This window comes from Mastigoproctus giganteus, chromosome 5, assembly GCF_048544385.1.
Source record: "Mastigoproctus giganteus isolate SK-2022 chromosome 5, ASM4854438v1, whole genome shotgun sequence".
Classification (NCBI taxonomy): domain Eukaryota; kingdom Metazoa; phylum Arthropoda; class Arachnida; order Uropygi; family Thelyphonidae; genus Mastigoproctus; species Mastigoproctus giganteus.
The window spans coordinates 92,679,405-92,705,355 of record NC_143579.1 but is presented as its reverse complement, the minus strand read 5'-3'; the positions used below and the strand labels follow the sequence as shown (position 1 = coordinate 92,705,355).

At 34.9% G+C, this 25,951-nt stretch overlaps 1 protein-coding gene across 1 annotated transcript in view; it reads left to right on the top strand.

The window, feature by feature from the left end:
* l(2)k09022 (HEAT repeat containing 1 homolog l(2)k09022) overlaps positions 1 to 25,951 on the top strand; it is a 447,482-nt gene that overhangs the window by 120,477 nt on the left and 301,054 nt on the right. The window contains exons 12-13 of the mRNA XM_090374601.1: positions 16,384 to 16,469; positions 24,878 to 25,071. Coding sequence (XP_090230727.1) covers positions 16,384 to 16,469; positions 24,878 to 25,071 — 280 coding nt within the window. The remainder of the gene's footprint in view (positions 1 to 16,383; positions 16,470 to 24,877; positions 25,072 to 25,951) is intronic.

The following is a 25,951-nucleotide window of genomic DNA, read 5'->3' as shown; positions in this document are numbered from 1 at the left end:
AGGATTAGTACTTAAAGCAAAAGCAAAGAAAAAGCAAATTATAGAGCTACTTTGGATATACCGAGAGCATAGCTATTGCTTTAGTAGTGATCCTGGTGGAGTAGGTAGTGATGTTTGAAGTAATATTGAAGAAATTATGGAATACTAGAAGAAATTCAATAAAGAATAGAGAAATACCTGATGTAATAGAAGATTTTAGAATAAAATAAAATAAAATAGTAATTGTAAAATAATAAGAGAAGTTTACCTCGTACGTAGAACACTTCCATATGATACTCTCCAGAAATTAAAACGAAAAAATTGAAAACCTTAAATTAGAGTAACAAATAAATAAAAATCGATTTAACGCAATTAAAAATAAGGAAATTACACACTATACTGAACAATCGCTCAGTTCTTTCCTCGTTCGCAACACAAATTAATGACCTGGTGTACATTTCTTGCAGTGATTGTGACTCATCTTACCAAGGTTTGATGCGTTTTCCTCTGAATATTCGTATTAATCAACGTACGGCCTCAGTTCGTGCTTCTCGTTCAGCAGTGTTAGAATTAGCCTTTCATGCTGTTAATGAAAAAAATACTTTTTTATTTAACGAGGCCAAAATACTTAGTGTCCAACATAATTATACATGAATATTAATTGCAGAAACCGTAGAAATTAAATTACACAAAGTTCTGTTAATGTTCGCTGGTCATATCTGATCTCCAATTCATGGGCTTTTACGCGCATGCACAAAGACAAATAATCCCTATTTAAGTTTCATGCTCACCCCTATTCGGTAATTTTCATTCCTGTGATCACAACATACGGTCGAAAAGCATTGTTCAGCTTCAGGAAGAAAAATCATTTTGCAATTTTTTCGTTAAATTCTTTTAATTAATTTTATTATTTTTAATTGGGTTAAATTGATTTTTATTTATTTGTTACTCTAATGTAAAATTTTCAATTTTTTTGTTTTAATTTCTGGAGAGTATCATACGGAAGTGTTCTATGTACTATATTATGGTAAACTTCTCTTATTATTTTACAAATATTGATATCAACGTAGAACGTATTGAGCATTACAGCTCTGGTTCATACTATCTAAATAAAATAGTAAGAAAGTAAATAGTAAGTAAATCTACTAAATTGCAGGTCAAATTTAGTTTTTAGAAATAATAAGAATAAACCAGCCTTACTGAAATAGTAGAACAAATAGAAAATCAAATTTAGTTTACTGTAATAATAATAATATTAATTCATTAACAAATTGAAGATGAACAATACTTTCATACTGGAATAAACATGACTAAAAGGATTTATAACTTAGATTGCTGCCTGGTATATGATAAAGAAGATGGGAGTGCCCTCTCAATTTTTGTAACTATGTGACCAATTAAATAACTGACAGTTTTAGAAAAATGCTGTAAATTGTGGAAAAATTAAATAATTAATTAAATAACTTACAATGTTAGAAAAAGGCTTAAATTTGTAGAAATTGAAAAAAGGCAGCAAATAACAAAATAAATAAATAACAGAACATGGCATATAATAGTAGAAAATTGTGAAAATATAAGCCAATGAAAGCATGATAAGACAAAGAAAGATAGCAGTGCCTCCTATTTTTGGTTATTTTAAGACCAATTAAATCAATAATTAACAATACGAAATTTTTAGAAATCTTCATGTACCATGTTAATAGACTAGAAAAGAATAGCGAAAGCTTAAAAAGCGGTACTCACCTTGAAATTAATCTGCAATGGTTTACTTAGGTAGCGTGGTTAATGTTTACGTTGAATTGTTAAATTGAAAAATTAAAAGGGAGGGAAGTAAGTAAAAGTTGACTGAGTTAAATGGGCGCAAGGAAACAGAAGTGTACACATCCAATCCTTGGTTGTCATCGAAATAAAAAAAGGAGAATAATTAAAAACTATGTAAGTGAATCCGGTGAAGCCAATAGTCTTTACGAGGACTTTCGTTAGTTAAAGAACGTCTTCAGTTGGCAATGTGTGGGGAGAGAATGCATATGATATTTTAAGAATAAAAAATTATACTCTTGTGATGCCTTTTTTGACATGTGGGAACTTTAATCTCGAGAGGTTCCAAATTGGGGAAAGATTGAAAGATTCAACGAAAAAATCTTCCAACAAATATATGACTTACCAATGGGACTGGGGATTTTGGCCCCATTGTCCGAAATCTACCTAGCCGCCATTGAAAGCCAAATCCTACACCCCTTTCCCCCTGAACTAAAATTATACATGTGCTATGCCGACGACATGCTTGTAGTAGGCAACAGATCCATTATTAATAACCTCTTCGTAAAACTTAACTCTGTACATGATAGACTTAAATTCACCCTTGAAATGGACAGAACAATCAGATAAATTTCCTTAATCTCACTATCTATATAACAGGCACAAAATTAAATACGAAAATTTTCAGGAAAAATACAAACACCGGTAAATACTTACATTTTGCTTCTCATCACCCTCTAAACACTAAAATGGCAGTTTTATATAACCAAATTCACAATGCACTAAAGTACAGTTCCTCACCCACCGACCTTCACAATGAAATACAGTATATTACCGACAAATTTATATCCAGAGGTTACCCCCACCAACTCATTTTAAATACAATCCTTAACGCTAAAAATAAAATTAAATCTAACATCCCAACCAAAGACAAAAAAAAAACTAACATCCGCATAGTCTCCCTTACCACAATGAACTAGCAGGACAGTTCCGACGCCTATTTAACAACACTGATATCTCCCTTGTTTTTTCCACCTACAACAAATTAGGATCCTTCTTCAGCACCTATAAAGACACATACAAATATTCTACAAACGACCTTAATAATATTATATACCTTATTAATTGTCAACCAAACTGCAACACATGTTATATCGGAAGTACCACTACCAAATTTGGCTCATCAAAAACATCCAACACCCGTGCATACTACCATTTCCATAGTCTCACGTCTAACCAATCTGTCACAGAACTTACAACTCATGCCCAGACTCACAACCACAACCCGCTCATCGATTCTGCCATTTCCATCATTAAACTAAAATCCAGCTACAGATTACTTCAATATGAAGCTCTAGTTATTGAATGGTACAAGCACCACTCTAACCTCCAAATTCTAAATTCTAAACTCCCCTTCAATCTTTCCCCAATTTGGAACCTCTCGAGATTAAAGTTCCCACATGTCAAAAAAGGCATCACGAGAGTATAATTTTTTATTCTTAAAATACCATACGCGTTCTCTCCCCACACATTGCCAACTGAAGACGTTCTTTAACTAACGAAAGTCCTCGTAAAGACTATTGGCTTCACCGGATTCACTTACATAGTTTTTAATTATTCTCCTTTTTTTATTTCGATGACAACCAAGGATTGGATGTGTACACCTCTGTTTCCTTGCGCCCATTTAACTCAGTCAACTTTTACTTACTTCCCTCCCTTTTAATTTTTCAATTTAACAATTCAACGTAAACATTAACCACGCTACCTAAGTAAACCATCGCAGATTAATTTCAAGGTAAGTACCGCTTTTTAAGCTTTCGCTATTCTTTTCCAATCAATAATTAATTAAATGACAATGTTAGAAAACAGCAATAATTAATTCTATAACAGACAAGATTATTAAATTGCTGGAATTGCTATAAATTATGTAAAAACTGCTAATGGTTAAATAACTGACAATGTTATAATTGTTGAAAATAGTCAAAATGCTGGAAAATTGGGAAAACCAGTAGTTTTAGAAATTACCTAAAACAACTGAAAATAGCTGTTATTTTTTAACTCACCATGTAAGAAATTAGTTGGTACTTTAATATGAGTGAATAAAGTTAAATATCAACTTACCAAATAAATAAATAATTAATTATTAACTGCCCCTAGAACAAATATAGAGCCGACCATCGTATTGTTAAAATATCGTAATGTGAACCCAATAACACATTGTTTTTTTTGGTAATTCATTTCAAGATCTCAGAAGTTGAAATTTTGGCTGTATAACTAAGCTATTTATCTCTCTAAAATGTCATTTTTAAGGTCATGAGCATGACCGTAAGGCCATATAAAAGGTCGTGAGCGTGGCTTGCAAATTGTATTAGTTACCAATTCAAATCATTAAAATGCACTACACTTTCATCATTATCATATGTTCCGTTATAAGAATCAATTTTAAACACCTTTGTGATACTTTTCTAAAGCACATTTCTGGAGGTCACGACCATAAAACAATAAAAACAATTTGCATTTTCTGGTTAATTGGGCTTTTCTGTTAGTGCAAGCAATTATAAACGGGTAGTAAACTCGATCTTCTTGCATTTGCGAAAATACCGATAGCTGGAATTGTGCGGTTTTTTACGTTATTACGGTGAAATGTGTTTCCTCTTTACTGAAATCTTCAATTGTATAAAAATCATAAATAAATTTTCAGAATCTTCTCTTTTTATTCTTCTTTTTTAAAGCGTCATAAACTTGTTACTCCATGCAAATCATGTTAGTTGCAATTTGTGTGTGCCGTTAAAAAATGCTTATTCATGCAATTGTGAAATTTATAATTAAAAGAGAAGATTATCTTGGAAACAAACACCTCTTGAAATATTTCTGAAGAAGACGACTTCTTGTGCCACAAACAACGAGTGCCGAGCCAATAATGAGTGATCGAGTGTGCATTTAGTCAATGATGATGAAGAATAAACATTTTTTAACATTTGTAAATCGTAAATAATTTCTCTGTTATTATAATTTGCTTGATTTTACAGGCTATGTTTTCATTTCTTTCAATAAATCAATCATTGTTTAAACATAAACTAATTAGCTAACTAATTTCATTGTTGAGATTGTAACCCCTATTTTTAACCTTATGTCTATGGGAAATAAATTCCCGCTTTATGAAGAAGACGACTTCTGCCTTACGAGCGCATGCTAGGAACAAATTAACTCGTAAAGTTGAGAACTACCTGTATATAAAATAAGCGTTAAAAATCTAAAAAAATAGAGAATTAGAAAAGTAGAGCATTAGAAAAAGAGTGTCAGATCAGATTAATGCCATGAAGCTATTATATATATATATATATATAATTTTTTGATAATAGTTTAAGTAAATTAAGTACGTGCTGTTTAATAGTATATTATGTTAGATATTATGGTGGTGTCCGAAAATATAAATCCGATTCTATATAAATATAAGAACGTATGTATATTAACTATTTGCTCAAATTATACCCGTAGATCAAAGCACCAATAAACTCTATAATAGCCGATACCGGCCCCCGTGGCCAAACCTAGTGGAAAATAATCATTAGTAAAACAAAGTAATAATAGTATAGTACATAATGTTAATTATAGGTAATTGGATATATTGAAAGGGACTTTGTTGAGGGCTAACCCTCTCAATATATCCCACTCGTAATTAACAGAGCAATCAGTTTCTGTTGATTTTACTCATGATTTTATATTACATTTAATATATATATATATATTAAATGTAATATAAAATCATGAGTATTAAACATGTAGTTTCAGTTTATGGATAAAAATAAATAAGCTAGGTATGATTTCTACTTTATCCCCTTTTTAATTTCTACTTTATCCCTTCCTCATCCTCGATTTAATACCTTGCCCTATACCACATGCTTGTTCTAAATTCACATTTTTAATTCATCTAATTTCCACAAAATTCCAACAATAAAAAAAAAAATTATTATTTTTTTTTAATTTTTTTCCAAATTTACTTAAAACCTACATTAAATTCAAAAACCTTTTTTCCTACTCTGGAAATGCTTATTTATATTTCATTTTAGCTTTATCCTATTTTTACCTTAATTTTTTTATATCATTGCCACTGTGTTGGGACTACCTTGTCCATACTGCGAGAGAATGTGCTAATTTTAATCTTTTTTGCTTTATTTCACTTCTCTCCCACTGTTATTGATAAGTATAGAAACACATCTGACAAGATGCAGTCCCCTGATGAAATACCTGACCATATATCAATATTTATTTCAGCTTGCATCAGAATTTTGCATTTTTGCTATTCCTATATTTGACTTATTATTAAAATTGCCCACCGATATCTGATGACAGTTATCCCACCTTTTATTTTATTTGTTTAATCATTTTACTTTGCAGTTCCCTCACCTCTAATTGGCTTTGCAATTCAGCCTATAATTCTCTTAGTTCATCATAACTTATAGGATATTCACATTCTTTCTTGTTTTACAAACCTGCATTTCTTCTTTTTTCTGCTATCCTCACCTTTCTAGTATTTGGCACTATGTGTATTTTTCACTTCCATCTACACATACTTTATCAGACTTTTCAATTCTTACACACACACACACACACACACACACACACACACACACACAGTGTGTGTGTGTGTGTGTGTGTGTGTGTGTGTGTGTGTGTGTGTGTGTGTGTGTGTGTGTGTGTGTGTGTGTGTGTGAAAACACTGGGTTTTTTTTAAAGAAAATTCCAAGTTTTATGTTTAAACAACTGAACTTTATTCTTATTTTTACATAATATATAATAATAACTTTATTTATCATCAATTTGCTATATACAGAATGAATAATTTGACTAGTTCCAGAGGGTCCGTTTTGAGGACCCCTGGAAATGGTCTGTGTGAAATGCTGCCTTAGGCTATTTTTACATGGGATACCTGAATGATAAAGTGCACACTCATAAACCACTAAAATTTCAGGATCCAAGGGTGATGAGACAAGGAAGCAGGAAGCAGCCAAAACTATAGTTGATGTATGCTCTACCACATTTTGGGCTGTTGAAACAAGCCATTCATCTGTGCATGCTGGTGATGGACGTTTTGAACATCTGACATCACTTCTGTAGTGTATTTTATTTCTATGTATTTAATGTTCATTGAGGACACAATTTATTCAAGGGATGTGTTCCTGGAGATCTTGCATAATTCAAGACAATTTTTTCATAGGAGTAAATGTAAAGTTGGTGGGTGCATCCTTGGAGTGCAAAAATTTACAACTATTGTAATGTATTTTTGCTTTTAAATATGATAATTTTGTTAATGTCATCTTTATTTTTATTACTTGATTATATCATCATCATAATCATAGTCCAATGACACTGAAGGCACAAGAGATGCACTATCTCCCCACTTAATGTTGAAGGCTGGCCTGATTCCATTAGAATTCTATTGCTCAAGAAAGAATTTAATGTAGTTTGAGTTTTTCCTTTGTTTTTTTTTTCTCTCAGGATTTCTTAGTATGCGGACATGTGTTCCGTCAGCTGCCATGCCACCAAGGAACTGTGATTCATGTTTGGATCATCTTCTTCAAAAATGGCATTGGCTGCTAAAATGTTGTCAAAAGCTCCTGCCAATCAATTTGCCATCAATTGACATTGCTGGTGGCTCAGGCTGATTGATGGTGTTCCCTCTCTCTCCTTCCTGCTGCCTTTCCATTTCTAATTCTAGCAAGTCTTCATTTGTTAATTCTTGGGTGTGTGATTCAAACAAATTTTCGATGTCCTCTTCATTAGCTTTGTCCAAACCTACTTTCTCTGCCACTCTCACAGATTCCTTATTAGCAGTTATGTTATCTTCAGTATTAAAGCCTCTTAAGTCATGGAAGAATTGGGGAAAAATTTTCTTCCATACTCTATTCATACACTGCTTAGGGACCTGTTTCCATGAAATATTGATGATATTAATAGCATCTCTGATGTTAAATGCTTTCCAAAACTCCTTCACTGTTCTGTCATTGTTCATTACCTTGAGAAGTGCATTTAATGTTGACCTTAAATAGTAAAATATAGAGGTCTTAATTACCCCTTGGTCAATAGGTTTTAAAAGTGAGATTGTATTTGGAGGCAGAAACAATAACGTGATGTTATCAGAAAAAAAATCTTCAAGAGCTGGGAGATGACTTGGAGCATTATTTAGCAGAAGAAGAAGAATTTTAAATAGAATTCCCTCCTGCATACAGTAACGTTTTAATTTCTAATACAGTTGGCTTCCAAAATAATTTCTGAAAACAGAGCCACTTATCTAGCCTTTTTTTTTTTTTTTTTTGTTTGCATACAAGTATATTTGCAGTGAAGTTTTTCATATCCTTTAAGTTGCTTGTGGGTTTTTCAGCATTACACAAGTAGTGGTTTCAATTTGAAGACTCCTGCATTTCCACCCAGCAAGATAAGCTGACCTTTGACAGTTTGAAACCTGGTGCTGTCTTTTCGTCAGTGGAGACATGTTCTGTCAGGTGTTTTTTTTCCCAATAAAATCCAGTCGCATCAATATACTTGCTTAGCAGTATATTCACCCTCTTCTATGATATCTCTCAGTCCTTCCAGGAAATTTTGCTGTGGCTTCACAGTCAGCAGATGCAGCTGCCCCACTCATTTTTATATTCTTAAAACCATGACAGGCTTTGAAATTGGAAAGTAGTAAAAGTTTTACTTGTAGTAAAACTTTTTGTATCACTGTCATTACCTCCTTTCAAATAATCAAAAATACTTTGTGCATTACCACAGACAACAGTTTCACTTAGGGGCACATTACGTCAGTGTTGATCTTGCAGCCATGTCACCAGCATTTTTTCCATTACCTATGTCCAGCCAATTATATGATGATTTTTGCTAACTTAAAGGTGTACTACCTTTAATGCTGCTTTTTATTTTCTCAACATTATCTCTAATATTTTTCAGGGTACTCCCTCCTAAATTAACAGCATGTCAGTTGTTTGGCTTTCTTCATAGCTTTTTATCATATTTATTTTTATCACTTAATTGAATGTCTTGGTAGCATTGTTATGGGATATAAGAAAGATTTTAAATTATATTAACAGTGAATATTAAAACAACAGCAGCACCATTGCAGAAAAATCAGTTGCAGAATTTCTGATGCATGTATCATATCAGAATACACACAATACTGACAAAGAATGGTGGGCTTTTCTGTTTACCAAGGCACCACCATGTGATAAGAGCATAAACACACTTGGCACACCAATTTTGAAATATTGGAACTCCCTGACTTACGTAATACTCAACTTATGGAAATTCGACTTTATGTAAGTTTTTGTCGGATGGTGCAAACTTAAAAAAAACGTGGAAACGTATTTTGCCTCCCATAGGAATAAATGGAAGGGAGGTATCATGAAAATAGCGCTATGTGAACCCAATAACACACATTTTTTTTTTTGTAATTCGTTCTAAGTCCTTGGAAGTTTAAAATTTCGCTATATTGTATTACAAAGCTATTTATCTCTCTAAGAGATCATATTTATAATGGAAATTGCACTACCCTTTCATCGTTATCATATGTTCCTGTTACAAGAATCAATTTTGAATGACTTGGTGATGTTTTTCTAAAGCACATTTCTGGAGGTCATGGCCAAAAAACAATAAAAACAATTTGCCCTTTTCGGTTTATTGGGTTTTTTCTGTTAGTGCATCTGATTATAAATGGGTAGTAAATGTGAACTTATTGCATTTGCATAATACCAATAACTGCACCGAAATCTTCAATCATATAAAAAACAAATTTTCAGAAACTTCTCTTCATTTCTATTTACGTATTACAATGGTGAAGGGAAAGGGACCAACGGAAAGTGCAAAGTGCTGGCAGTGCCAGGAAACGAAACAAAATTGATTTAGAAATGAGGATGAAAATGATTAAGAAGTACGAAGCAGGACAAAGTTTGTCATCTACTGCAAGGGAATTAGGTCTTGCTGCTTCAACAGTGAATACTATTTTGAAAGGACAGTGTGCGTATAAAATAACATGTCAAAGGATCAAAGCAAAAGCAACAAGTAGTTATGAAGATATGATAAGTACGGCAAACCTCAAGTCAAGTTCGTGGCAAGCAACGGGTGATTTAATAGGTTCAAGCAGCGTGCTGGTTTCCACAAAGTATGCGGCAGAAATTGCCAGTCCCGATTCTGCAGCTGCAGAGAAATTTTGTGATGTGTTAGAAAAAATTATCGATGAAGGTGGCTATTCAACGCAGCAAATTTTTATCATTGATGAGATTGTTTTGTATTGGAAAAAAATGCCGGATTGAACATAAATTGCCAAAGAGGAAAAGACAATGCCAGATTTAAAAGCATCAAAAGCTGTTGCCACACTCTTGCTTGGGACTAATGCAGCGTGAGATTACAGTTTAAAACCCTGTTTGTGTACCATTCTGGAAATCCTCGTGCATTTAAGAGTGTCAATAAAGCCACCCTACCCATGCATTTCCGATCGAACCAGAGAGCATGGATAACAATATCTCTCTTTGAGGATTAGTTTAAATGCTGTTTCATTCCCGAGGTTGAAAAATATTGTAAAGACAACGATGTTCCTTTCAAGATTTTGCTTCTATTAGATAACGCTCCTGGATATCCTATGCATCTACATGATTTCAATTTGAATGTGAGAGACATATTTCTATCACCAAACACGACTATAGATCAGGGTGTTATTTTGAATTTAAAAGCATACTATTTACTCACAACATTTGCTTATATATTGTCTGCAGTAGACAGTGAGAAAAATTTTACGTTCAGAGACTTGGAAATCTTAACAATATTTACCACGCCATCTTAAACATTAATAAGGCCTGGGCAGAAATTACTAAAAGTTGTTTAAATTGCGCATGGAAGAAAATATGCCCACAGCATGTAAAAGTCTTCGAAGGATTTGAAACAGATGAATCATATGAAGAGGTTACAGATAAGGTTGTAAAGGTTGCAGAGCTACTTCAGTTGGAGGTTAATGCCAAAGACGTAGAGGAGTTAAAAGAGGAAAAAGTGAAGGAATTATCTAATGAAGAACTTATTGACTTGCAGGCAGCGATAGTGAAAGAAGAAAATTCTGACTAAGCTCAAGATGAACCAAATGAGGAGCTCAGATGCTTCATCACCAGAGAGATGGCAATGGCAATTTGTGAAATTGCATCGATAGTGGCGAGGTTTGAGAAGATGGATCTTGACAGCGAATGATTCTTGAAAGTTAACAGAGGGGTGAATGGTATGCTTGCTTGCTACAAAAAAAAATCTATGATGAAAAGAAAAACCCATCATCCAGTCATCCATTAATATGTTTTTTCATAAGGTTGAGCGGCCGATCCCTTTTAAATCTCCACAGCTCTCAACTTCTACAACTTCTATACTTATCAGCTGAAGATGTTGATTCTGGCAGAAGATGCTCCAGAGGTAAAACTTACTGACGTTATGCCTGTTTCCTCTCTTTTTGTATAATATGAACCAGAGCTATAATGCTAATCTAATGTAATCTTGCACTCAATACTTTAGAAAAGAAATATGGTAACTTTGGGCCTAGTGTTTTAGTGTTAATCTAATATAATATTGCACCTTAGTGTTAATCTAATGTAACGATGCTTGAGAGGTAAAACTTACTGACGTTATGCCTCTCTCCTCTCTTTTTTTGTAATTTTATAATTTTGAAATTTTTAAATTGCACGCTTTTGTAAATTTTCCTGCACATGAAATAAAAAATTGAATAAATACAATAAATAATTCTATTCACATGTTCGTCGAACATTTATTTTTTGATTAAATCAATCAGTGAGTACAGTTGCGAGTGCTGCACAAGCAGGGGGGAAATTCTGATTTACATGGCGTGCCACGGAACGCAACACTTACGTAAGTCGAGTTCTTGTACTTAATATTTTTTATATCACACTATTTCAAATTCTCATAATTTAAATATGCATGAAATGCAACCAAATTGTACTTGAAACCATTTCTTGTTCATATTTACTCAGTCTGTTTTCTGAGATACAGCATGTCAAAGTGTTTATAACATAAATTTGACTCACACTGTATATTATAATTTTATTAAGGAATTCAATTTATTGCTTTCTTACATAACAAAAAAATAATAATAATAAAAACAGCTGTGTGTATTCATTTACTTAAATTATGGGAAATAAGAGGGATTCAGTAAGTTCTTGAACTACCTTGACTGAATCCCCCTTATTTTCCATAATTTAAGAAAATAAATATACAGCTATTTAAGAAAATAAATATACAGCTATTTTTATTCTTATTAGCTATTTTTTGCTCAGGTCAAGTACAATAGAGGTTAAGCATGGAAGAAAAGTAGTGCACTGAAGGAAAACACATGAAATTGGAACATCTGACCATTATCAAATTTTGGGATAATGGTCAGGGGATGGATCAAAAGTTATTCATGCACTCATGGAAGATGTATATGGCAATATTGAATACCAGTTAAATTTTGGTCTTAGGGAGTTGAGAACCCTTAGAAGATGTCTTCCACTCGAGATGACCAATGACGGCTCCAGAAATGTGTCAAAAAATAAAGTCAAAGAAGGGAATGGAATGTCCTTCTTCAATTTTTTGGATTATGTCTATGGAATTTTATGGAACAGATCTATCCTGTATAATGTATCCTGATTATGCAGGATCTCACAGTAATTGCTGATTTTTACATGGGTCCACAAAATACCATGTTTTTTGTGATGTGAAGCATTTGTTGCTGAATTATGTTTGCTGGACAGAAAATCTAATAATTGTGTAAGGTTAAACCACATCTGTTATCCTATCTTGATATATTAAACTCTTCTCGTATAGTAAACTGATCTCTAGTGTTCTCCCAACTTTACAAATGATTCTAAATCTTTTTGAGTTTCTTTCTGTGAAACAACTTTCTTAAACAGTGAAGTAATTTTCCATGGTGATTTTAACATTTGTAACTCCAGCTGCTCGAGATCCTGAGGCTTTTGCTATTATTAATGACTTTTAGAATTGCTTGTATATATATAAAAATACAAGACAATCCTAACCACTCCCAATGCTGTCGATCTTTTTTTTTCTCCCACCAGCAACTCTTCAAAGTTCACAATTAATGTTAGTAGTTCTCTAGGTAGCAGATGGATTACAGGTGATAGCAGATGGCTGTTTTTCAACTTCTCAACTAATGCTGGGAGAAAGAAGAGAACCTGGCCCAAGGTTCTGTTTTCCTCCCACTCTTTTCCTTCATTATATTAATGACTTTCTTTCAGTTTTGATAGCACATTGTGATATGCTTATGTCAAGCGAGAATTGACATAAGCATATCACAAATATTGCTTCCTCTGCATTAAAAAAACTAGGATTTCTTTTTTTCTTGTTGGCGATACTTTTCTTACAGCTACTGACTACAACTCTCAGATCTACCTTACTTAAAAAAGGACAGTCAAGTTAATCAATGTCCACCTCTTTCAAACTTTCTCCACACTGTCATCATGCATTCAGTTTCTGCTGTACACCTTTTCTATGGATATTTCCATGGCCATTCTGAATTGGTATGTGTAATTCTGTCCTCCTTCCCACCCCCCCTTCTCTTTCAAACCAGTCCAAACACGTGCCTGATCTTATTAACATCCATTTACTGTTCAAATTGATATCAGCTAATTTGGATTTGAACAGTGAAGGAAATAAAGTCCTTAATTACTGGAATAAGTAGGTTCTGTGGATGGTTCAGCCTGACAGCTTGGAGAAATTCAGCCAAAAAAGAAGGAAATCACATTGCTAGTTTATGTATTTATCTTTTAAATTTTTTTTTGTATACAGTCGAACTTCCCTATAACGAATTCGATAAATCCAGCGAAAAATTTCGTTATAGAGAAATTTCGTTATACAGAGAATATCTTTTTTATTATAAATCGTTATCTAATTAGAAAATGAAAACGAATGTACATTTATTTTTAATGTATTTTATTTCAAAAACATACTTATTTAAATTATGTTTACACAATTTTTGCTGGTAAGTATCACACATTAAAAAAAATCTGTAATTTTCGTTTCCACAGTACAATTAAAAAATTCTCTGATTCTCAAAGAAAACCTCACATTTATTCAGAGCATTAAAAACATTATCAGGAACATTTTCACAAAACTGTAGACTCATATGAACATTTCTTTGCGAGTTGGCTTTTCTATGGGTTGTTCTGTTGCATCTAACACTGTTCAGCAGTATTTCATCTTCATTTGGATGTTCTGCTGTGATCTACATAAACATAACTATCCAGTGTTATTTCATTTTCGCTGTTTCCAGACGATTCTAATAATATCCAAAAGTTTTTTGGTTGTGAAAGGGGCAATTCATCTTGTTCGTCCAGTCATTGTTCGATTTCTGTATTCAATGCAAATCCTGCTTTCGAAAAACAATTTTGAATAGACCGTATTCAGTGACATCGTTTGTCTAAACTTTTGCCAGTTCAGAGATGCAATCTCTAAGGTTAATTGTAACCTACAAGTTTCTATTTTCTGATAACGCACTGACAATCTTCATTATTATTCTCTTTCAATAATGAAATTTAAAATTTTTAATAATGCCTTGGTCCATTGACTGAAGTTTTGACGTTACGTTTGGTGGTAAAAACAACTTTGCACTTTTAAGTTTGGCAGAATGTGCCGGACAGTTGTCAGTTACCAACACGATTTTCCTTTTTCCTTTTGTTATATGCTTGTCTAGTTTTAATATCCATTCTTCAAAAATATCACTCGTCATCCATACTTTTTTATTAAAGGTGTAGTCAACTTCCAAAGATTTGGTGCCTCTAAAACATCTTGGGTTTTTTGATATTCCGATGACTAAAAGTCTTAATTTTTCACTTCCTGTCATATTTGCTCCAACTAGCACAGTGATTCTTTCTTTGCTTTGTTTTCCGCCAAAACATTTATCATCCTTAAAAGCAAGTGTTCTATTCGGTAAACATTTAAAGAATAAACCCATTTCGTCGGCATTAAAAACATCCTCACGCTCATATTCTTCCAAAATCTTCTTTAAGGTATTGTTCCTCCAACTGTTGCAATCTTCTTCGCTTACATTAACACTTTCTCCACAAATAACCTTTTCCATAATTCTGTGGCGCTTCTTAAATTTATCTAGCCACCCAGTGCTTGCATTAAATTCTGTATGTCCAAGGGACTGTGCAAATATCACAGCTTGTTGCTTAATTATTAGGCCCGATATTGGGATATTCTTTTCACGTATCATTTGCACCCATTTTAGAACAGCTTTATCAACATCCTCGTATATACACAACTTAATTCGCTTCTTGTCTGCTCCTCCTTCAATTGCATTTAAAATTGATTCTTGATTTTTTTTTAAATCGTAGATAAACTGCTTGCAGATGTGCCATATTTCTCCGCAACATCTTTTTTCTTAAAACCCTGTTCAGTATCATAACAATCTTTCCTTTATCATTAATACTTAAGCACTTTCTCTTCGACATTGTTTCCGCAATTGTAAAAATTACTGGACTGCAGCTCTTGCTGATACACACACTGCAAACTTCGCTGCGCTGGCCATACAGTGAATTGTTAATACAGGTACCGCCTACTCAATGACGTTCACTTGCCAAGTCAACAGTATCACTCACTTTGAAGAAATATACGACTTTGTGAATTTCTTTTATTCCACTTTCATTCATATATACACGAAAGAAAATTTATGATTAACATATGCTGTATGTTACTTTTCAGGAAAAAAAAAAACAAGAGCATATAGCCTATGTGATTGATGACAAACGAAATTAAAAAAAAAAAAAAAAAAATTCATGAAAACCATCTATTGGGAGTCCAGTTAGACGAGAACGGACATATCATATAATGATTGACATGAAGGTCACGTGGTACAGTTGAGGTGAGCAACGAATGTCACTCAGTAGGCGTTACTAAAAACCGACTATGGTAGCATTCTATGTATTGCCGCTGCAGCGTGCTAAAGGTTTACCGCAGCGAATTTCGCTTTTCCCCGAGCCAACATCAATTTACAAATCTACCCTATTTATTGTAAAGTTTACGACCACTTTTAAGAAAACCCATTTGGTTTAATAAATGTAACAGAAATGAAACAAAGACCCTCCTACGGGCCACAAGTGTTCACTAAAAGGATGATTATTTAATTCCAAATGCTAATACACAATTTCGGAAGGAAGGAGGCAGTATATTTGAGCTGCTGTTTAGCAGTAAATGCTTGAAAATGTCCAAAAATGCTTTTACTAATTTTTTTAAAAATTTGTTATAGATTAACACTTAAATAGAAGTTCGTAATAGAGAAGTTCCACTGTATTTATTTTCTTTAGCTGCTGCAGCAAATCCTGAAGCTTTCTTGTACTATATATCTGGCACCAATCACAGAACCAACTTTCCATATATTCACTAAAAATTACAACCTAAAGAAAACACCCAAACAACCAACGAGATCACATCACTTAATAAGTCCCCTTGTTAAATATATAAGTTAAAAATTTTAAATTTTAATTTTAAAAAAAGGAAGAAAAATGAAATTTCCATTGTTACTATAGAATTTACATTAAAACTTTTGGACATCATTTTAGCATATGATTTAACTAAATTAATTTATGTGCAAATTTTATTTTTCAGATTTTATCTCAGTATCTTTCAAAAGATGATTTACTTCCAGTTTTAAAACAGATTCTTAAGAAGCACATTAATGGGCATGATGGAAGGTAAGGAATTTTTTAATTCAAGCACCACTAAAAAATGTATGGAAATGAAGGTTTGTTATACCAGCTGTCAAGTTGTTTTGTGGATATAATCAAAACTTATTAATGACTTAAAAGAATGTAAATATAAATAATTAATGTTTGTTAACTGAAATTACACGCACACACACACACACACACGCACACGCACACGCACACACACACACAATAAATCTTTCAATAAGACATAATTTAAAAACACGCATAATTCCAAACTTTGTAGCATCAGTAGTAGTCAGTTTCCCATGCTTACATTACTGCCAGTTAAAAGTAGAATAAATTCACAAATGAGGAATTCTGTAGCAAAGCGGAGGACAGAAGCTTATTATATTCTAACAGGGAGCTAAATGATTTTGTAATAATTGAGAGTAAAGTGGAGGAGAAATTGTTGAAGTTAGACATAGAAAAGGCACCTGGGGTGGCTGGGATCTATCCACTTCTATTAATTTTTTTTTTTTTTTTTTTTTGGTAGTTGTTGGCACATCAGCTTCTGTGGCCATAGTGCACCTCCCAAGGTTTTTGCAGTACTTTGATCCAAGCCCGAGGCGGGATTCGAACCCGCGACCTTTGGTTTGCCAGGCAGGCACTTTACCCACCTGGCTAGCCCGGTCGGCCTTCTATTAAAGGAGGCAGCAAAGGAAGTAAGCAAACTCTTGGCCATAATTTTTTTTTATGAAAACCCCAAACACAAGAGGTATTACAACTTTTAGTACTTAGTACCGTGCTTGGGTTGCAGGTTGAAAAGATGAAAGAAGAGATTTGTTGACATTAGACTTGAATTTCTGTAGACTGTAATTTTCAGGAAATACATATGAAGGAAGGTTGTTCCAGAAAACGTCAGTTGAATGAATTAAAGATAAAGATAAAATATTGGTTCTGAGTTTGAAGTTGGACAGTAAATGGATGTTGGCGTGTGGCGGCACATGTTCGGACTGTTTTGAAAGAGAGAGTGGGAATTATAGAAGCCAATTCAGAAGAACAGTGTCCATGGAAGTATCTATAGAAAAGGCATGCAGCAGAAACAGTACATCTATGAAACAGCGAGTGGAAAGACTGTTAGAGAGGAGTCATTAATTAACCAAACTGCCCTCTTCTGAATGGAATCTAGAAGCCTGAGAGAGGTTTTGGAAACACTGCCCCAGATGTGAGAACAATATTCCATGGTAGGGAGGATTTGTGATTTGTACAGAAAGAACAGGCACCTCCGTAGCCAGGAGCAGCAGTGCGTAGCACACTCTTCTTGATTAGACCAGGATTCGAGCCTGTGACAACCAAATACGGAGGATGCGGTAAGGTCAGGGAATGACCACCACATATCCCTGGAGCAATATGGCCTTAGTTGCTAATGCTCCTAAAAACCAAATAACAAACAAAGAACAGAGTAAACAGCTGTTTGGAAGAAAATTAACGCCGAGAGCGAAAGAGAACCAAGTTTTTTAGATGCAGAGGAAGCAATATTTGTAATGTGCTTGTGCCAAGAGAGATTAGAAGTCAGGGTAATCCCCAAAAGAGATCTTCTTGCCTAGAAATTGGAGTGTCACCAAAGATAAGTATAGGAGCAGAAGAATACTTTTTGCGAGATATAAGACAGGATTGAAATCGAACTTATGTTACTGAAATCTGGCTTATGTTACCCATTTATGGGTAACATAATCAGTGGTATGGATTGACACTGATGGAATCGATACCGGTGATTGTTAATCAGACAGAAGGTTTCTAGGTAGGTTAAGAGTTGGCAGTTAAATGATTTCTCTTTTTTAGCAACTGGTTAGATATGAGCAAATTCCCAAGCAGAAGGAAAAACACCTTTGGAATAAGAAAGTAAAAAAAAGGCAGCAAAGAACAGGAGCAAGATCAGGAGCACAGGTTTTGACAAGTGGAGAAATACCATCAGGACCTGGTGCTCTCTTAGCATCAAGGTTCATCAAAATTCTTTTCAGAAAGACCACAGGAGGCATTAAATGGAGATTCTAGAAATGGTGGGAAGTGTTTTACCAAGATCATTAATATGTGAGTTGGAAGAAAAATTGGATGCTTTATCTTGGCCGAAGTGACAACAGCACCATCTGGTTTTGACAGAGGTGGGAGCAGAGATGGACAAAAGTTGTGTCCAATAGCTTTGGCAAGAGATCATAATGCTCGACTACCACTAGGGAAAGAAGCAAGTTTTCTACTCTTAGCCTGTTCAAATACTACTTTGGACTGATTAATAACTGCCTTACAGTTGTTGCGAGCTTTGGTGTAGGCAGAAAATGAAACTGAAGAATTGGAAACAAGTCAATTATGATATACAACGTTCTTTTCTTGAATAGCCTTAGCACATTTATTGGAAAACCAAGGGTTAGATAAAGGACGAGATTTTAAAGTGGAGTGTGGAATTTCTTGTTCCATTCGTACAAGAAAAATTTCACTGACACGATCTGAGCAAATGTTGACATCAGAAGTTTTGAAACAGTAATCTGACCGAGGAAAAGAAGAAAACAAAACTCACAGGTCATCCCATTTTGCATTCTTGTAATGCCAAATAATACAAGATTGGGAATAGCCATGAGATAAAGGCTCCATTGGAGAAGAGATAATCACCAAGTTGTGATCTGAGGTGCCTATAGGACCACTCACTTCAACCGTGTACTTAGAAGTGTTGTTTGTGAGAAAAAGATCAAGTGTGTTGGTTGTATGGTTAGGATTGTCTAGTATTCTTGTAGATAAATGAATAATCTGTGCTAGGTCATTAGTAATTGCAAAAGCCTCAGCATCTCGACCAGCTGGGTTGGTGTGACTAGGAAACGGAAGCTAGCTGGAGTTGTGAACATTAAAATCACCAAGGAAAATTACCTCACTGTTAGGAAAGTTGGACTGGAGAAAGTCAAGTTGCAAAGAGAGGAAGTCAAAGAGCTCCAAGTGATTAGTGGAGTTGGGAGAATGGTAGAGACAACAGATGAATTTGACACAATGAGGTAGAGAGATTTTAAGCCAGAGAAGATCGAAAAGAGGAGATTCTAAATTTCCAAGTCTCTGACAGGGAATATCGGAATGGACATATGTGCAAGTACCACCTTTGAGGCAAAAGGAATCGTACAGTGAATAATTTGGACAACTAAGATGAGCAGTAGTTGAATCAACACGATAACTGAGATGCTGTCAGAAAAAAGTACATGGGGTTTGGCAGACTGCAAGTGGAAATGGACATCGTTGAGATTAGAATTGAGACCACATATATTTGTGAAATGAACTAGCAAGTGTTTGGGAGATTTAGATCTTTTCGCAGATAAGCTTACTCTATCAGTTTGACAATTCATGGTGTATTCAATAGTAAGAAAAAGTGGCAGGAGATATGCTGTATGAGGGTAGTGAAATTTTTGTATATGGCGTACACATGGTAAGAATATACCCAGATCCTTGACATAATGTGGCCTCGACAATGCACCCCTGCATACATACTACTCGGACTCCCTCCAGTCACTATCTGGCAGAGTAGAGGTAACAAGAGGTATACACTAGCTGATCCGGAAGCTTCTTAGAGAGTTACCAATAGGTTCTGTCCAGTGTACTAACTAGTGGCTGGCCTGCGAACACTGTTTTAGAACTGTACCCTCAAAATGTAAGGAAGATTGGATCTCGCCATGATGTTCATCATAACCTCAAAAGTCATCGGTCATACTGCATGATGGAAGAGATGAGGAAGGGTTGACTGAACTTAGCTTTGGAGACTAAACATGGGTTCCACCACTTCAAGCCTCCAATAAGCAAAGTAGTGGTATTGCACTGGTTGATGAACGTCATCCACCACCTAGTATTGCCTGTTAACACAGAGGAGCGGAATTCCTCCATGTGGTGTGGGCGCCATACCTTGACCCCCGCTTACTTTGGTTCACACCTAGGTGGTCACCCACAGTGTGCTTGTGATGGAGGTTATACCCTGGATTACTAACAGTCCCACCATTGTGAAAGTGCACGCAGAGGATTTGGCTGTCACAAATTGTCTGGACTTCACTTAAATTGAGTCCACTTGACTTGAATGTCACCCAAATATCAGTTCCATCAGTGTTTTAGACTCCCAGGTAGCAAGTACAGCTTGTCTGGCATATCTGAGAGAATGTCTGTGACAACCTCAAGCACCAAAATATGCGAGCATCCTTAGACTCAGGGGAGGGTCCCACGGATTTGAGATGTGCAAATGTATTCGCAGTTCACACGAATAATTAAAAACCTGTTAGTTTAACTTCTGTTCCTGGAAAAATAATTAAGTCACTGATTAGAGATGCATTTCAGGATCATCTAGACAAGACTGCAGTAATAATTCAGACTCAGCATGGGGGTTTGTTAAGGGAAAGTCTTGTCTAACCAATTAGATTAGATATTATGATGTGGTCACAAAGGAACTATATGCAAAAAATAATTTTGATATCATATACTTGGATTTCAGGAAAGCTTTTGATACTGTTGCACATGGAAGACTACTGTACAACTTGGAGCAGTATGGCATTAAGGGCAAGCTGCTACAATGGCTAAAAGGATGGTAAGTGGGAGGAGACCGAGTGTAGTAATCAATGGATACTACTCTTCATGAACTAATGTTATTAGTGGAGACCCTCAGGGTTCGGTGTTAGGCCCATTGTTGTTTTGTATATTTATAAATGATATTGATGAAGGTATATCAGGCTTAATATCCAAGTTTGCATGTGCACAAAGGTTTTTCGGGGCTGCTAATACACAGTATGCTACTGCAACAGGATCTAGAAAAGTTGGGCAGATGGTCTGAGAAGTGGCAACTGCAGTTTAATATTGACAAATGCATCTGGAGATTAGGCACCTGCTGCATGATCTGATTGAGGTGTATAAAGCCTTGAATGGTTTGAGCAGGCTGAATGCTGATGGGATTCTTCCTCTAGCTCAGATTATGAACCTGAGGGGCATAAATTCAAATTGAGGAAAAACAGTTGTCGAATTGACGTGTGGAAATTTGCCTTTAGCCAGTGAGTAGTTGATTGCTGGAACAAACTTACATGTGTCGTTGTGGAAGTTGATAGCTTAAATAAATTCAGAGATGAACTGGATACACTTTTAGAGCAAATGGATGGGTTAAATGGGATTTTTTGTTGCCAGTTCTGTATAAGCTTGGTTTCTTGCATCATATGCCTCTGCTAATGCTAAAATATGGTGTGTTGTACAGCTGGGTGTGCTCACACTATAACTCTGTGAAAAGAATAGAAATTCAGAAAATATATCAATTAAAAAATTGGTGAACAGAAAGTGTACAACACTTTATCTTTGGTCAACATGGGCTTGTTATATTCAAGTTACACCTCATAGGTGTAGCTCCAACATTAGTGCTAATTTCTTTTAACAGCATATGATCACTTCGTTTTTTGAATATTTAATTTTTTTAATAAAAATTTTAAAATTGAATAAAATAATTATTGCAGTCTGTTAAAAAAATATATAATTGAATTGTCCAAGCAGAATTCAAAAAAAGGGAAAAGTTTATTTCCTGAAATTAAAATGGAACTTGACAACTATTGATAGTTGTTAAGTGCCAAGCTATTGTGTTTGCCACATCTTTGGATACTACCACTGGCAAGTTACCATAGTGTTCACAAATGAAGAAATATTGATATGGATTCTGCATTGCAAATTCAAGAACAGCAGTTGTAGAATATCAATTAGTGTCCTAACCAAAAAAAAAAAAAAAAAAAACACGCTCCAAACAAAAAGGTATTCAGAAGATTGTCAGTGGTTGAGAGAAACAGGATCTTTTACACAGCTTCCTAAAAATATTCATTACAAGATGTAAAGTAGCAAGAAAACTAACTGCATGTGGCAGAAGAGTCCAAGAGTGAGTATCCGAAGAAAAGAATTTGTACACCTCCATTGCATGTATGGTGAACTGTAGATCACAGAGAGCATTGAATGTCATTACAAGTGGATGTGAAATTTGAGCTCCAAGGAATATATGTTTTTGCCATTTTATTTACTTGATTGTCATTTATATCATACTTTATAAGTAGCTTTATAAACTTAATTACACTTGTTATTTTTAATTTATATTAGAGATTTTATAGGTTACTATTTAGTATGCATAAAACCGTCATTTCGTTCGAATCTTGCCACCATTATTATAGTAGAGGGTGAGTGGTAGGGAATTCAAATTTTAAATTGTGGTAAATAGGTAGCTAACATAAAACTAGATAGCATAGTACATATCACTGCATTTAGAACTCTATTAGATAACAGAGTATTGATAATTGATTAATCTTATTGATTTTAATTGTATTCAATTGAATATCATATACACCAGACTAGAGCAGCAAAGCAACGGGCACAGAGTAGCAGGAGTGCTGTGGCTCGAGGGGGCCAGTTCTCCAACACATCATAGCCTCAAAAAATGTGCAGCTTGTGAAATGTTTGTTGATCTATCTGGAACAGGATATGATCTAGCCAAAGAGGATGTCTTTCTGTGTGCTAGGTGCAGAGAGTGTGTGCCAAGAAATTTGGTAGCAACTCAACATTCTGATAGGTGCCTATGAGAGTTTGAAGAGTCAGGTAGATGCCCTCGAAGGTATTAAAGTGGGGAACCGATCAAGCTCCCAGCTGCCCAACTCAAAACCATAGCTCATTCTTGTGCATCAGGCAACACAGCGGCAATCTTCAGAGCAGAATGTACTGGTCCCTCATAGTTATTGTCAGTGACTCCATTATCAGGGAGACTGGGAACATATTGTGTAAAAAGGATAGATGGAATAGGACCAGGGTATGTCTGCCAGGGGCAAAAGTTGATGATGTTGTAGAGCAGATATAATTTTTTAAGGGCACAAAGGGTGATATTGTTGTACATGTTGGCACTAATGACATTAAGATTAGATTATCTGTGGACTTACTTAACAAGTACAGGTCAGTGTTGAAAAAAAGTCGCGAGTTAGGATTAAATTTGAAAGTGTCTGCAATTCTGCCGAGACACAATAGGAGGGAGTATATGATGAGAGCCTTGTCAATCAGTTCGGCCCTGAAGAGTTTGTGCAAGACTTATGAGGTAGAATTTTTCTCAGCATGATCTGTGCTTGTTAACAGGAGAGACTGCTTTTGCATGGATAGGATACACTTAAATAGAAAGGGTGCAAGAATATTTGATGATGCTATTGAGGCAGTGTTAGGTAGGTCAGAAAACTGCTAGCTTGGCGGGGGGATTCACCAACTAAAATATTAACAGTAGCCACAGGCAGAGGTGAAAGTGATTCTTGCACTGCTTCTATTAGAATGGAGGACAGGTTGCTGGAGTTTTTAGGGACTGGTGGGGGTCATCACAGAACAAATAAATAAATGGGTTGTATTAGGGTAACTAGGATTAAGAATAGGTGCATGTATACTTGCACGTATACTAATGCTAGGAGTATAGTAAATAAATTTGATGAATTTGAAGTGCTGGTCAAGACATTAAAGGTGGATATTGTTGGGACATCAGAGACGTGGTGTCACACAGATATAAGCATTGCAGAATTGGAATTTGGGGAGTACAATGTGTACAGAAAGGATAGGAAGGGATGAGGGGTTATGCTTTAGTTAAAAAACACATAAAATCAAAGGGAGTGTATACAGTTGACATAGATGGTCAGTGCAACGTTGAATCAGTTTGGTGTGACATAAGCACTGGGAAAGCAATATTGAGTGTAGGAGTATGTTGTAGGCCTAATAACTCTGATGAGTACAGTGAACCAAGTGTAGAGAGAAATATAGTGGGCCAGAAAATCAGATTTGTCTTATAATGGAGGATTTTAACTTTCCAGATATTGTCTGGAACTTGTGGTTTGGTCACTCACTCACCAGTAAGACTTTTGTAGATTTATTGGATGATTGTTTTCTACAGCAACACATTAGCGAGGCAACCAGAGAGAGTAATACTCTTGATCTGTTTATCATCTGCCCACTGTTATAACAATATGCTTGTGAATTTCCTTTGAATTAGTTCCTTTTTTCCCAGATATTGGGGGGGGGGATTTTGTTCATCTTTCCTCATTGACACAAACTTTGTTGATTTCAGGACTTGTGCAGTATCAATACTATCGTGATTAAAAACGATAGTATTGATACTACACAAAACTTGGTAGGTTACTATTTGAAGTGGTATTCATTAAGTACAAAAAATTTTAACACTATAACACTACTCTTTCATACTCAGGCCACAAACTCTTAAAATGCCCCTCACATGGCCAGCAGTAGTATTTTTGTCAAATGGCTAGTTGTAAATTCCTGTTATCTGAAGTCATACCGGAGTATAAAGAAAACATAATAGAAGGACTGGTTTGCACTTTCAAGGTAAATCTATACCCACTGCATAAAACAGAGTTTCAAATTAATGTTTTTTATATTTTTTACAGATTTGATATCAAAATGAATGCTGTGTTGCTCCTTTGTCACATAGAAGTCCCAGTGGAAGCAAAGTTTGAACCACCCTTGTTAATGATTTTGCCATATTTGTTCCCCTTAAAAATTAAAGGAGTAAAGTTGATCACCAGCATACTTAATTCTTCTTTAGGAAACAAACATCCTTTTCTTGTAAATATTAATGAAAGTAAGTAAAAAGTTTTGTTTATTACAAAAAAGTTCCTGGTGTGTGTGTGTGTGTGTGTGTGTGTGTGTGTGTGTGTGTGTGTGTGTGATATAAAACAATCCATTTATTGCTAAGTGCTATATGCTGCCTTCTATAAATGTGATATAGAAGCCTACTTTGTATAGTATTAAAAATAGCACCATTCCTTAAAAGTTGCAACAGATTTGCATGACAGAATAATAATATACAGTATTTATGATATGAATGGTTATTAATTATTATGAATATACACTGATGAGCCAAAACATTGATCACCTACCTAATATGATGTTAGTCCTCCATGTGCATCCAAAACAGCTTGTACCCAGCGAGGCATAAATGCTACAAGATTTCGAAATGTGTCTTGTGGTATCTGGTACCAACAGGTAGAAGAAAGACGATAAACACAGAAGCAAGAAAAAATATCCATGATGTAGTTTATATTGCTATATAATTCCACTGATGCATTTTTAGTGGAACTATGATGGCTGCAATTAATGCTGCTTCCCTTTTGACTGATATGTTTTAAAATTGCTGGTTTCCAGGAAGTTTGGGAGAGAAGCAGAGAAGTCAGACCAAAGTAGTTTTTCTGCATGAAAGGAATGGATAGGATGGACAAACTTTATCACATTATTGTTGGAATTGAAATGCTGGAATGAATTTTTATGTGAACACGAGAGGTATTAGAACCTATAGTACTTAGTACCGTTCTTGGGTTGGAGGTTGAGAAGACAAAAGAAGATATTTGTTGACATTGGACTTGAACTTCTGTAGATTTTAATTTTCAGGAAATACGTATGAAGGAAGGTTGCTCCAGAAAATGGCAGTTAAATGAATAAATGAGGAAGATGAAAAGTTGGTT